This window comes from Sander lucioperca, chromosome 16, assembly GCF_008315115.2.
Source record: "Sander lucioperca isolate FBNREF2018 chromosome 16, SLUC_FBN_1.2, whole genome shotgun sequence".
Taxonomy (NCBI): Eukaryota; Metazoa; Chordata; class Actinopteri; order Perciformes; family Percidae; genus Sander; species Sander lucioperca.
The window spans coordinates 21,029,972-21,043,710 of NC_050188.1; the positions used below are offsets into that span (position 1 = coordinate 21,029,972).

Here is a 13,739-nt window from a genome sequence, read left to right on the forward strand (position 1 = left end):
CTGCACAGTACAGAAAAAGCCTATTTATCCTCCATGTGTGTGGGTGTCTGCTTTTGCTCTCTCTGTGTGTGAATGTGTGTAGGAAAGTGGGAGGGAGAGGTGTGTGACAGAAACATTGGATTATTCTAACTGAGAAAGGAGGTATGGGAACTAGACCTTCCTGCTGAAGCTCCTGCGAAAGGAAATTAGGAGGTGTTGCTGTCAAAGAGAAGACTTTCCTCTGGGGCAACAAGATTACTTCTAAATGTGTTAATCATATAATAATAGTATTAAATGCACTAGGGTCACAGAAGTTTTTATTCTGTTATAACATGATTAGTCACCAGCAGATGTCAATGTAATGCAGGATATTGTCACATAGGTGTGCTTGTATGCATGTGTGTATGTATTCTGTATCCAGGAACAAATACAGTTCAAGTGCACCCCACTTAACTGAAGTCAACAGACTGGCTAGCCAACATGTGCTCCCTGTGTTTTCCCACTTGCAGGAAGCTTTGCATAGCTCAACACCCACACTTTCCTACAGACTCAGACACTGGGATGTTAGTCACACATTTTTACAGCAAACTCTCTGTCACATGCTTTAACTCGGAAGTGGAATTGAGATAGTTTGATTCAATTATTTCCATCTGGCATCCTTACCTAATGGATGTATCAGTGTTTCTTTACTCTTGAATACCTGCTTTAAACATCTGACTGAAAAAGGATCACACCACATAGGTCTTTCAGAGTAAAGCACTGCACTGAGGTTTGAAAGCCATTTAAGATCAGACCAAACCAGTTCTGACTGTTGCAAAAGAAGAAGAAAAAAAAAATCACCTAGAGCAAAGTCATTGTGCCAAAACAAGTAGGGCTGATAATTCCAAGAGGTCCATTTTTAAACCTGGAGTGGTTTGTTGGTTTGTTGGAGAGGGATAAATGGATTCACACAGAGCTGGCCAATGGCATGCATATACAGTTAACAGCCAAGTGCAAATGCACATTTGCACACACTCAAGTAAATCAAATGCACGAAAGGGATTGTTTTTTACTCTGAGTTTTGCATGTGCACATATGTACTTACTTACACACACACACACACACACACACACACGCCCACACACACACACACCCACACACACACCCCCTCGCACACACACACCCACACACACACCCACACACACACACACACACACACACACACGGGTGGCAGTGAAAGGACGACTGAGATTGGGTTGGGACAGGCAGCTGAGTCACGCTTCCTTTAGTGCCAACACCGCTTTGTCCCACATTCCACTGAGACAACCTCTGGAATGTGTGTGTGCATGTTTGCACGTGAGAGGGTCAATCTGACTGGTTGGGAAACGGAGAGAGAGAGAGAGAGAGAAATGGAGTGTGCGTGAATGTGTTCAACCCTGTGTCAGTGTGAACTGCGTGGACATGCAAGTCTGTGCCGAGTTTGGATATACATGTGAGTGTGTGTTTGTGTCAAGTGCAAACACGTGCATGTAAGGTTGCGTCTTTGAGGATTTATCAATTGAGTTCCAAACTGTGAGAAAGTCAACACGGATGTGGGGCCTCCCAGACCATTAACGCAACACGTACAACCTTTCAATTGGAGGAATGTCAACAAGCAGGCGCTCTCTCCCACATTCACTCGAACCATGACTTACCCCGACACTATCCCAGCCATGCAGATGCAGACTTGTATGATATTTGCTCAAATTCCTTTGACAGGTTCCAAACTATTCTCGCTACAGTGTGCAGTCATTAAAAGGAGTTTTTTTGTACAATGGCATGTTTGATAATGAAAGTGGAGAGGTAGGTGCTTGGGGGGTGGAGGAGCTTTGATGTTTCATGAGTCATAAGAAAGACATTGTGAGGTTAGATTTGCACTTTTTTGACCTGCAACATAAGGTAACAGGGTGAATGAGGGTTGTCAGTGCTCAGTGGGGCTTTAACTAAATGCTTATTTTCATTATTTCATTAGAAAAACTGACCCTATGTCTTCAGATTGCTTGTTTTGTTTGACCAAGAGCCTTAAATCAAGAGATATTCAATTTTAAAAAGGAGGAACCAAAAAAATGACAATTTTGCAAGATTAATCACTTAAACTACCAATATCATAATTGCTGACCAATCGCCCAGTTGTGCAGATGGTATTTCTAATTTGATGTACCTGGCAATAAAAACCACCAGTGGGGGTGTCTGGTTCGTTGTACCTGAGGTACAAACTAATAAACAGTGTTTTCTCATCCTCTCTTGTTCTGCATTTTGCCTCAATCACGCTTTCTTTTGTTTTCTTTCACTGCTTCTCCCAGGTGCCCTTTAATCTCTAACAGGTGGCCTTTTAAAAAGCCATCTTAATCACCTGCAGAGAGAGAGAGAGAGAGAGAGAGAGAGAGAGAGAGAGAGAGAGAGAGAGAGAAAGAGAGAGAGAGAGAGAGAGAGAGCGAGAGAGAGAGAGTGTGTATATTCTGTTCATGGCCATCAAAGGGCTCTGCCTTGCCTTCAGCCTTAAGGCAAAGTTGGACAGGTGCCAGATTGTGAAAACACACACATATCCACACCAAAGCTTTTTACAGCTCATTGTGTCAGGGTGAGAGAAGAAGTACCTTAACCTCCTAGACAAAACACACACACACACACACACACACACACACCAGATGATGGAGGATTGCCTACCTCAGATTGTGCCTGCTTTTAAAGTAACACCCTATCCTCTTTACATAATGCATACATCTTACTGTTAATGTATGTTTATGCTTGGTTATTTTGGTAGTAAGATGCTCAATTACAGGTTCATTTGCCACAAATTCTTTAGAAATGCACTTTCTGATGTGTTAACACATCATGAGTGTATGCCATAAAGTACACCCAACTTCCATTCAAACAACAAAGACTGCTAACAGGGCACCGGAGAAGATTGAATAAAACCACCAGTAATACTCTTACCGATACCAACCTATGACAAAGACCAAAAAGAGTAAAACATAACGTGGTAAAATGACAGCTGAATACTTTGCCAGGTACTTCACGGTTGGCTAGCTTGACAACCGTTGACAACAAACGCTGCAGTCACGAGACTAGCTATGGTAGCCCGTAAGTGCTAAACAAATAAAATAAAAGCGTGGAAAGCGCGGCACCCGCAACAACTTAGCAAAAAGGTGCGTTTTAGAACAACGCGCGGGCCGCACTGACACTAAACTTTGATGTCAAGTAGGGGGGCCACAAAATATCAGCCCACGGGCCTCAATTGGCCCACGGGCCTCAATTGGCCCCCGGGCCACGAGTTTGAGACCCCTGGTCTACATGGTGTGACTGCGAAGGCCATAGCATATGATAGACAAAGTTTTTATACTCATCACACCATTCAGTGACCATCTCTGTCCCTGTATAGAAGCAACTTCCTTTAGGTTTCTCCACACATTTTTTGTCTTCTGTCTGTATACCACATGACCACACAGTCTCTTCACTCTGTGTCACCCTTTGCCACTAGAGCCTATATATTCCCACTGAGTCCCTAGTGCAGAGCGTGGGTCGTTGTGTGTGGCAGCGCATGTTGGGGTATGGGGACGGTTGGGGAAGGAAGCCTAAATTACAGGCAGGGGTGCTCCTCCTGGCACTCAGCCCTACCTCAAAAAGACTGTTCTTATCTATTCCGAAGCACACCACTAACAGTCTGGTTAAACCCCAGTTCACTGTTTATTACAAGAGGCAGTTCTTCAAATACTATGGCACATACATATTAATATTAGATTAATGCTATGGTGGTAAAATATGTCCTTATGCCCTGGAAAAGTGTTTTTTTCCCCCTTTCATAGGCAGGCAGCTGAACCTTTTCTTCCTTTTATTTTAGAAAAGTGGTCCGTTATTAGCTTGGCTCTCCAGTGTGTAAAGTTCGTTAGACCACAAACTGACAAATACCTATACCAAGAAGCAGGATCTTGACTTGCATACTGCAACCACAGCAGACAGCCTGTCATTACTGTAATGGTTTGATAAGTCAACCGAAATGTGATTGCTCACTGCTCACAACGCAGCTGACAGGTGTCATTTTGAGAAAAAGACAACAAGTTTAAGAAACACCCAAATAACTGATTCTGCAGCGACAGCAGCAGATTTTTCCAAAGAACATACGTGAAATAAAAATGAAGTGAAAAGAAACAGGTAAAGTAGAGATCATAACACCAACATTCAAGTGCAACACTAACAGTCTTGGGCTCTGATTATCCGGCTACTGGTGTTTTTGAAAGTTGTATACCGTTTTGTGTGTGACTGGACAAATGTGGTTGGAAGTGCTGATGTAAGATCGTTGGGCCCATGAGTGTGTGGTTGCTGGTTTTATTCCTTTTTCATTTTCTTTATAAACAGTATGAGGGGTTACACCAAAATTCTCTTAGCTCTCACCTTCTCCTGAACATCTCAGCAAAGATGCAGCCGACACTCCACAGGTCCACCGGCGTGGCGTAACTAGACTGGAGCAGCACCTCTGGGGCTCTGTACCACAGTGTCACCACCTACAACACACAGCAGAAATCAAATAAGAAAATACGGCAAAACATACAAAGACACAGACACAATCTCTTGCATGTAGTTTTACCTGCCAGCAGCATTGAGTAAATGTCACCATATAGAGAGGGGGCTCACACACACACACACACACACACACTTAATACTTCTCTGCCCCCATTTTAGGCTTACGTAAGACATGAAATCATATCTGGCAGGACACGTCTCCCTGCTCCCATTTTGGTGTGTACCCACATCACACAGTCTTTCCACAGCAATCCACCAGGGACACAAAATACTATATATATATATATATATAGTATACGTGCAGTAGCACCTATTACAATCATAAACAATACTATCTCTCACTGGATTAACCTGGCAGATGTCTCATGTACTTGAAGTGATAAAGAGCTGACTATCATTAATATTAACCACCACAACCTATCTTGCATCAAGCAACCCTGCACCCACCTGAGGTATAACGGCAGCCATGTTTTGCCACTTCAAACTAAGCATGGTTTCCAAATTTGCCCCATAGCCTGCAGGAAAGCAGCAGCATTGGTAACAGCTACAGTAGGGAAAGCCTCCAGACAAAACTCAGTGACCCCTAGTAAGAGAGTGGACTGGTTCCAGGTGCTTTCCTAAACTCCAGATTTTTCCGACAGCTTTTGGCTGCAGTTCCCTCCTCAGGCACTGCAGAGTGCTTATCGGGATCTTAGAGTCTGAGGCGAATGTTTGTAAGCAAAACGTGTGCAGTGTCACCTAGAAATCTTTATTAGCTGGCTTGGATTCTCTGCGGGAGTAGGAGGAAACAATACCTTGATCTTTCCAATATTGTCCACTTGCCTTCATGTGTAATATGAGAGCAATGATTGATGAGCAATCAAGTAACTTTATGGTTTATAGACTTTTGGGAAAAGTTTTCTTTTGACTGTAGAAGGCTTCAGATTTCAGTAATACAGGTGCCAGTATCAAAGATGTATAGTACTCCAATCACTAAGAAGTAGAATTGCTAAAAGTGTTTTAGGTTAGCAACAGCAGTGTGTAACTGGTTCAAACAGAATTAAGTCAAATGAAACGTGTGTGTTTCATATGGTAACAAAATATGTTTTTTTATAAATTAGTGTATAGTTTTTGAGTGAGTGTTTCATTTTGCAAAGGATCTGAGATGTCCTGCTAATTGGGTGTGTGGTTGTGCTAATGGTGTGTAGAGTTTTGAAAAACTGGTCCCAGTTTTCAAAATAGTGCTTAAGCAATCGGAAAAAACTGTAAAGCACCGCTATTCCTTAGTACAGCCTCACAGAGCTGCAAGCAAGTAACTGAGTTTCAGTTCTTATTGTAAACTGTCAATATAGATAAGACCATGTAAGTAGTTGTCCTGATCATTTGACAAGAAACTAATATTTGGTAAGAGTATTGTTATAGTAATAGAACTATAAAATGTAAGAATTTAATAAGCCACTGGGCACATTGATAACAATTTCTATTATAACCACCTCCTGTAAGTTGCCAATGCTAGTACCATTCAGAATGGTAAGTTTAGTTACAATTTACCAGGGCATTATTTCATTACCCCCGCCCCATAATAAGAATTCCTTTAGAAGGGGCATTATTCATAACCGTAGCTTGAAGGGAAGTTTTGGACATCTGAGGCACAAACTGAACAAACATTACCCCAAGCTGGAATTCTTAAGCAAGGCAGTCAACAGAGACCAATAAGAGAAATAAAAAGTTTGGTCACATTTTTTCTTCTAAACTGAATGGCACTATTAATAGTGCCGCGGGCTGCATTTTGCAGATGTGTGATACTTTCTGATCTCCTGCTTCCTGCTTCAGTGGAAATAGGGAGGAAGTTGAGGCTAGTTGGCTGAGATGTTGGCTGAGTCACGTGACCAGAAATGAGACGTATACTAAGAACGAACAGACTTGACAGTGAGGGTCATTGAAGATTTTTAGAACAGTGAAACCTCAAAGAAAAACATGAATGGAAGTTGCACAGCTGCCCATATAGTCAGGTAACAAAAGGTAACTGATGTTTAGCATGCATAGGAAAATTCAAGGCTGCATTGCTTTCATTTTTGTATGAATTATTTCTAACTTTCTTTGATTTTAACTAATTCTCTGTAATTAGAGCAAATCACATCTCCATTTCCCCCCTACCAACCAAAACATTGCATTCCTAAAGCCATCAAACATTCAAACACAGGTTGGATCTGGATGGATGCATAAGTGACAAATGGCCCAATCAACATCTTCCTGTAATTCTTGCAGCTGCAGGCTCAAATGCAAGTGACTTCTGTCTGCTGCATGGAGTTTATAGGCCTGCAGAGTCAAACGTCAGGGCTCTTATGAACACGCATGCACATGTAAAGCCTTCTAGGAAGAACCACAGACCTAGAGCTCGGGGTATATCCGCCTCAGTGCAATATAGAGTTATTCGAAAACCTGGCCATAGATATGATGTGATTGAGAGAGAGAGATATATATATATATATATATATATATATATATATATATATATATATATATATATATATATCACACATGCATGCACTCGTAGAAACACAGGAAGATGGGGTGTAATTTCAGATTGCAGTAAGCCTTAAAACATGACTACTTGCAGTGTAGGAAACCATTTTTGCAGCAGTCCATCTATGGCAAGGTGGTCTTTCATTCTATATTAGCATTAAAAGGATAAGACAGCAGTTATTCTATATTTTTCTTTTTTGTCAATGAATGTCATGAAAAAAACAGCAATGCATTAGTCCATCTCAATACCTTCTGACTTTCCTATCATGTAATTTGTTGACACACCATTTTTCACTTGCAAGTGCCAACCATTAAGCATTTGTAAACTTATTAACTCTCTGCTCCTAAATGGCTCATCTCAAACCACAGATTCTGAGTTTTAGGGTGCTCTTTTTCATTTCCAAACAAACAGTCCACTGTCAGCACTGCTTTCACCCTTTTCTCCCTACCTCCTCCCTCTCTCCTGCACAACCTCTTGTTCCTTCTCTATTAAAGGCCTCTTTTTCTCTGTCCGAGTCTGTAAAACATGTGTCGGAAATGCAGTAAAGTCTATATACAAACAATTGGAGAGCCTGTAATATCCATGAATACATTTTGATCACGCACAGTTTAACACACTTAAGACTTCCTGTGTTCAGGAAGTCTTAAGTGTGTTGTTCTAATTATCTCAAAAACTTACTCTGACAGAGGAACATGCTCAGGAGTCATGGCCCAAACACTTTAACTTTGCACATAACATAACATAACTTTGCAATGTTGTTCTGAGCTTTTTTTGTCCTTTCCCTTCCGACCACATTTGCATTCCTTCTTCCTTAGTCTCTTTCTCACCCTTCTCATTCTGTGTTCTGCATCACATATCCGTTCATTACCCACTACCCTCCTCTGTGCAGGCCACATGAAAACAGAGACACAGACACATACACTGTATGTAGAACGATTAGACACAGAGAAAGTGAGTCACCCTTAACTGTGCAATACAATGTTTTGCTCTTCAGTCAGCTGCTTTGAATTTTCAATCTGTCTTTCTGCCTATCTGACACCCTTCCTCCCTTCCGCATGGTAACAAAAAAGCCAGAGGAGGTCAGATAAAGCCTAGGGAGAAAAAAAGAAAGAGTTGGAGAGAGAGAGACAGAGAGTGTGTGAGGCTGACTCCAGATTAAAGGACAACATTCTGGGAATTCCTTTCTGCTGAGAGCATCCTCCCCCTCACCAGCACCACCACCATCCTCCTCCTTAGCCCTCACTGCTGCTCCCTGCTCCGCTTCAGGGAGGAAATGGCTTCTCCTGCCCCAGAGGACCTCCAGACCTCCTGGGCCGGACCTCCAAGCCTGTCTGACTTGCAACATCCGGACCTGGTGCCACCAACGCACTGTGCTTGCACAGCGGAGGAGTATGAGAATGGGGTGTATGCATGTGAGTGTTGGGGCGTTTGGTTTGTGTTATGTGTGAGTACTTGCACGTGACTAAGTGAGCACCTGCTTTTGCCTGGATTCATGTGCTTCACTGCCAAGTGCTGTGTGTCTGCAAATGTATGCAAGTTATCTGCGTTTGATGGGTAACACTACTTGAAGGGGTGTGCATAAGACTGACATGACACCATCATTACCATGACATGACAAGTCATGAAGTCTTTATGATTGTGGTCATGACAACAATGTCTGTGTTATGATAACTTGACATTAACCTAGACAACATTACCCGTCATAAATATCTCATAGCAGGCCTTATTATCAAACTTGAAGAAACTATTTAGCTTTATGTGTTGACATTACATTTAACTGCCAGTGGTTGGTTTTTACATTGGCTGTCATGAGACCATTCAAATTATGCCATGATTATTGTCCTTAAAGGACAATTCCGGCGCAAAATAAGCTAGGGGTTATTAACAGATGTGTACCCACTATGTCGTTTGTAGCTTGAAAGAAGCTAGCGCGGACCGCTGATTAGTTTACAACGCTAGTATTTGGGGCACAGGGAAAGTAAAAACAAATCGCTATTTATACCACTAAAAAGGCTCAAAATGTCACCAAACTTCAACGGTAGCATAATGAGGGTCCCTACATGTTAACCAAAGCATTGAGAACTTTGTAAGTGTACAGACAGTTTATTGAACGAAGAGCTGAGGGGAGCTCCGTGAAAGGGCTACGAGAGAGAGAGCTATGCCGCAACAGAGCCTCGTACTTCGGGAAACTGGTGGTGTACCTGCGGACATTGTGAAGCTATGGCCACCGAACAGGAGTATCTGTGTTGCACGGAGTGGGACCTGTTGCATCGCAACACCCAAGAGACGCAGTGTTTTGTACAGTCTGAAGAGTTCCCCTTTCTGATAAACAGGGCTGTACTTGAAACTTTTTTCCATGTCCCGAAAATAAATTGGGGACGGCGACCCAGACCGGAGGGACCAGATCGACAGTTATCCAGTGAGTAAGTACACTAGACTATTTACGTTTTACATCGGTGCGATTATTTCAGATATAGTGAGCAAATTGCTTTTGATTTTAGTTTGCATCGCCAGCTGTAAGTCATGAAGTACGAGGAGGCATAGCTCTCTCTCTCGTAGCCCTTTCACGGAGCTCCCACAGCTCTCCATTCAATAAACTGTCTGTACACTTACAAAGTTCTCAATGCTTCGGTTAACATGTAGGGGCCCTCATTATGCTACCGTTGAAGTTTGGTGATATTTTGAGCCTTTTTAGTGGTACAAAATATCAATTTATTTTTACTTTCCCTGTGCCCCGAATACTAGCGTTGTAAGCTAATCAGCGGTCCGCGCTAGCTTCTTTCAAGCTACAAACGCATTCGATTAGCATGAAAACATGTCCCAGAGAATGACAGAGTGGGTACACAGCCATTATTAACCCCTAGGGTCGTTTTGCGCCGGAATTGTCCTTTAACCTCAAGTAAAGTAAAACAATTTGGACTTGTCATAAAGATGTCATAGAGTTTAATTACACTGTCAAATCATGAATAATTCCCTGACCTCAAGTCAAGTTGAATCATTTGGACTTGTTATTAAGATATCATAAAAGTTATGAGACCAGTTTGTCGACAGTGAATACAGTATGAAGGTGATTTACGGACTTTTGGAATGATAAAGTTAGCTTTAGGCTACTTGTTGCTAAAATAACCGGCAATAATAATATGGTAAATTACGAGGCAAGCCTTGTGTGCGCTGATTAATTTGGCATGCAGTTAACAAACCAGTCATAATTTTGCTTTAATTAAAACTCAACTCCTGGCAATTTCTGCTGCTGCTGTTCCCCACTGTTTTGGAAGAAGGCAATAACGAGAGTGGTAAACTAGCAAGTAGTAAGAAACTTTAAAGTGTGAAATTTAAGATGGGATGTTAAGGTTTCTCCACCTGCCAGATCACACTTTAACCCCTGGACATAATGTGTTAATTAGTGATTAATGAGAGGTGGTGGTAGGCGAACTTCAACTTTGGACAGACCTAAGCTAAGCTAATCATCCCCTGGCAGTAGCTTCATATTTAATAGATCGACATGAGAGTGGTATCAATTTTCCAATTTAACTCTTTGCTAGAAAGGGAATAAGAGTATTTCTCAAACTATCAACTACTTACTTTAAATGGCTGTCTTGTTGACAACCTGTTTGATTATCTGACCACGTGTTTTCTACCCAATCAGATTTGGTTGCAGTACGTTGCCGTGTTCCCAGAACTCAGCAATGACTTTGACGAGCACAAAAGGTACGATGACCCAAACAACAAAAATAATACACAAGTTATAATAAACTGGAATTGCCCTTTAAATAATAGACCAATTATGTTGAGTTGTTACACTCTTCATCCCTCACCCCATCCCTCACCCCTATCCATTGCTACCATTACACAAACGTTTTTCTGTCCCTCCTAATGTGGACTTCCGAGGGGGACCTTCACAGTGACCTGATGTCTTGAGGATGAGGCTTTAGGCTGCAGCGCCGGAGGCACTGGGGCTGATGAAGCTTGGCTGGGGGCCCATGTTTGCATTCCCTCTCACTGAGGAAGCCCAGGATGAAAGAACACCACTGCACACACAGACACATGCCATCTACACACACATACACACTCACAGACAAGTACTTTGGATGCACCAGAGGGCAAATGGTTGTTATAATTGAGTCAATAAGAGCAGGATTCGACGGTTATAACTTTCAGCAATTACTAAATAAAGTGGAATAAACGTGGGGTGCAGTTAAGTCCCTCAGGTAAATGGCTCGACTGTTTCTTGCTTCAAGACTTAAACTAAAATTTGATTACATTCCTGAAAGCAATCCACCACAAATTAAAGTCTTCCTATGTGTATCTAAGGTAAACTGACAAAGGATTCTGAGTGTATAGGCAAGCCACATATGGGAGAAGGAGAGCGGATGTTATAATAATAATAATATGAGCAAAACTATGCACTGAGAGTACAGTGGAGCTGAGGCTGTAATGGTGTGTCTGCAGAGAGGCCCCATTCGAAGCTCTAGCAGTCAGCCATGTTGTAAACACCATTATTTCACTCCTCCCTCACTTTCCCTCTCTCTCTTGTTCAGCAAAAAGGACAATTTACAGTCCCAACAATACAGCTGCACCAGGCCAAGAAAGGAAATAAGGAGAGAGAGAGAGAGAGAGAGAAAATATTTAAAAAGGAGATGAGGGGAAAAGGTAGAGGCTGAGAGAAGGGGGGGACGTGGCTACAAGGCTAGAAAGAAAAGTGCAAGAGCAGCACACAAACTGTATACAGTAAAACAGAAAAAAGGGGCACTGCAACTGTTGCCAAAGTATGCACAGTGTACAGGAATGCAGCATGGGGCCCTCGGCGAGCGAAACAAAGACAGCACAGTCAATGGCTCTCTCTCCCCAGTGCTACCACATCCGCACATCATTAGCTGGAAAATTCCTGATATATGCTGTAATTTTTTTCTCTTTTTTTCCTCTTCTTCCTCTTGCCGTTGCTGGTACAGACAAGGCTTTAATATCCAGATGCCGGTGTGTGCGGGAGTGTGCACATGCACCATATACAGACTGGTCAGTACCCCCTTTTCCCCACCTGGAGCATTGCCAAGAGACCATCAACAATTAATGCAGTGAGGTGTAGGGGAGTGCTACTGCTGCTCTTTCAGACACGCTTAATAGGGGGTACACAGAGTAACAATTAAATAAGACTTGAACTGTGCATTTGAGGGCCTGTATTTATGTGTGTGAAACATTAATAACAATGTGATTGTCTGCCTTTGAATGCATGTGTGTACAGTATAACCCTGTTGATATATATGTGTGTGTGAACTGTGCATGTTTGCTTCTGTCAAATTGGGCCAGCCCCTTTGCTCCAGCAGTCAAAGCATAGAGGATAACTTTTCCTTTTTTTTCCCATGCAGAGCTGTTTGAGGAGATATCTAAACATTCCCAGAGTGCGCTGCACGTGCTCTTCTGCGTGCAGTGCAAGGGTTTCTCCCCCCTCCCTCTCCCTGCCTGCCTGTCTGTCTGTCTGTCCAGAGTAGAAACACATTGTCTGGCAAAAGAAGAGATTCACAGACACGACCGTCCAGTTCATCCATGGTCATCACTGAGAAATTTCAGTTACATCAGTGTCTGTTCCTGAACTAGTGACTGTGTGCTACTGATACTCGCATGAACAGTATAGCATGTACAGTATAGCATATCTTCAAGATTATGGGAGTCCTAAGACTGCATGTTTTACAAAGAGGTTTTCTAAAAATCATTGTCTAAAAACTGTTAAATAAATAAAGCTTCACTTTAAATAAGGGCCAAAAGAGCAATCATTAAGAAAGAAGCATGTGGTTTGCTGACTTAAAGACATCTTATCTGCATTATCACTGTCACTATCTTGTAAGATTATCATAACTTTCCAGAGAGTGAGAACACACCAATCTACGCTTTCCAATAACCCACACCCACAGTTTTTAACTCACATTCGTAGTCAAACAAGGGCCCAAAAATAGAAAACACTTTCATAGTGAAAATACAAAATCCAGACTGACGAGTCTGACTGCTCTTGAAAGCTTTGTATTGTAAAAGCCTGTCTGCTGTTTGAGCGCAGGCAGGAAATCTGGTTTCAATTTGTTTAATGTCGTCTGAGATATGGGTGTCTTATTATGGTAAGCGTAGTGGGAGGGCTATAAGCAGAGGAACTAGGGGGAAGAATTGGGAAAATACCTTTGATCAGGTAACAATTTTACTACTCTGTATGTCACCAACAACAGAGTTTACAGGAAACTATGACAGTGACTGCACAGACTGTGTTAAACGATAGCTTTAACTAACACTAACTGGTTCCTATGATCATATAAAAAGGAAATTTAGAAGCCATTTATTCACAGAAAAAAAGAATCATAAAACTCCTTTTGGCTATCCTGTAACTCAATCAACTCAGACTCACTTAGATAAGCTCAGAGGCAAGACAAAAAAAACATTTTCGCCACTAATAAGTTTATCTTGTCATCTCCTGTGAATTATGGCACCCCTCAGTTTATTTTTGTTTCAAACTAGAAAAACACAGGAGGTTGACAACAAGTGCCAACACAATAGTCTGGTGGCATTCCCCTTGAGCTTTCCAAATCTAATTTGACAGGCAACGACATGCGCATGACATGCATGAGAGTGGAAGCTAATGGGTTTCATGGGACCATCCTGTCAGCCTTGTACTACAATGGTTACCAATATGTGGCTAGTGAAGATGAAAACACCACCATGGTCAGGTTACTGGAGG

General features: G+C 42.1%; 1 protein-coding gene across 1 annotated transcript in view; it reads right to left on the minus strand.

The window, feature by feature from the left end:
* The window catches only part of cdk6 (cyclin-dependent kinase 6), a 40,426-nt gene that overhangs the window by 5,002 nt on the left and 21,685 nt on the right, over nucleotides 1-13,739 (minus strand). The window contains exon 4 of the mRNA XM_031323047.2: nucleotides 4,390-4,499. Within this exon, the coding sequence (XP_031178907.1) occupies nucleotides 4,390-4,499 (110 nt within the window). The remainder of the gene's footprint in view (nucleotides 1-4,389; nucleotides 4,500-13,739) is intronic.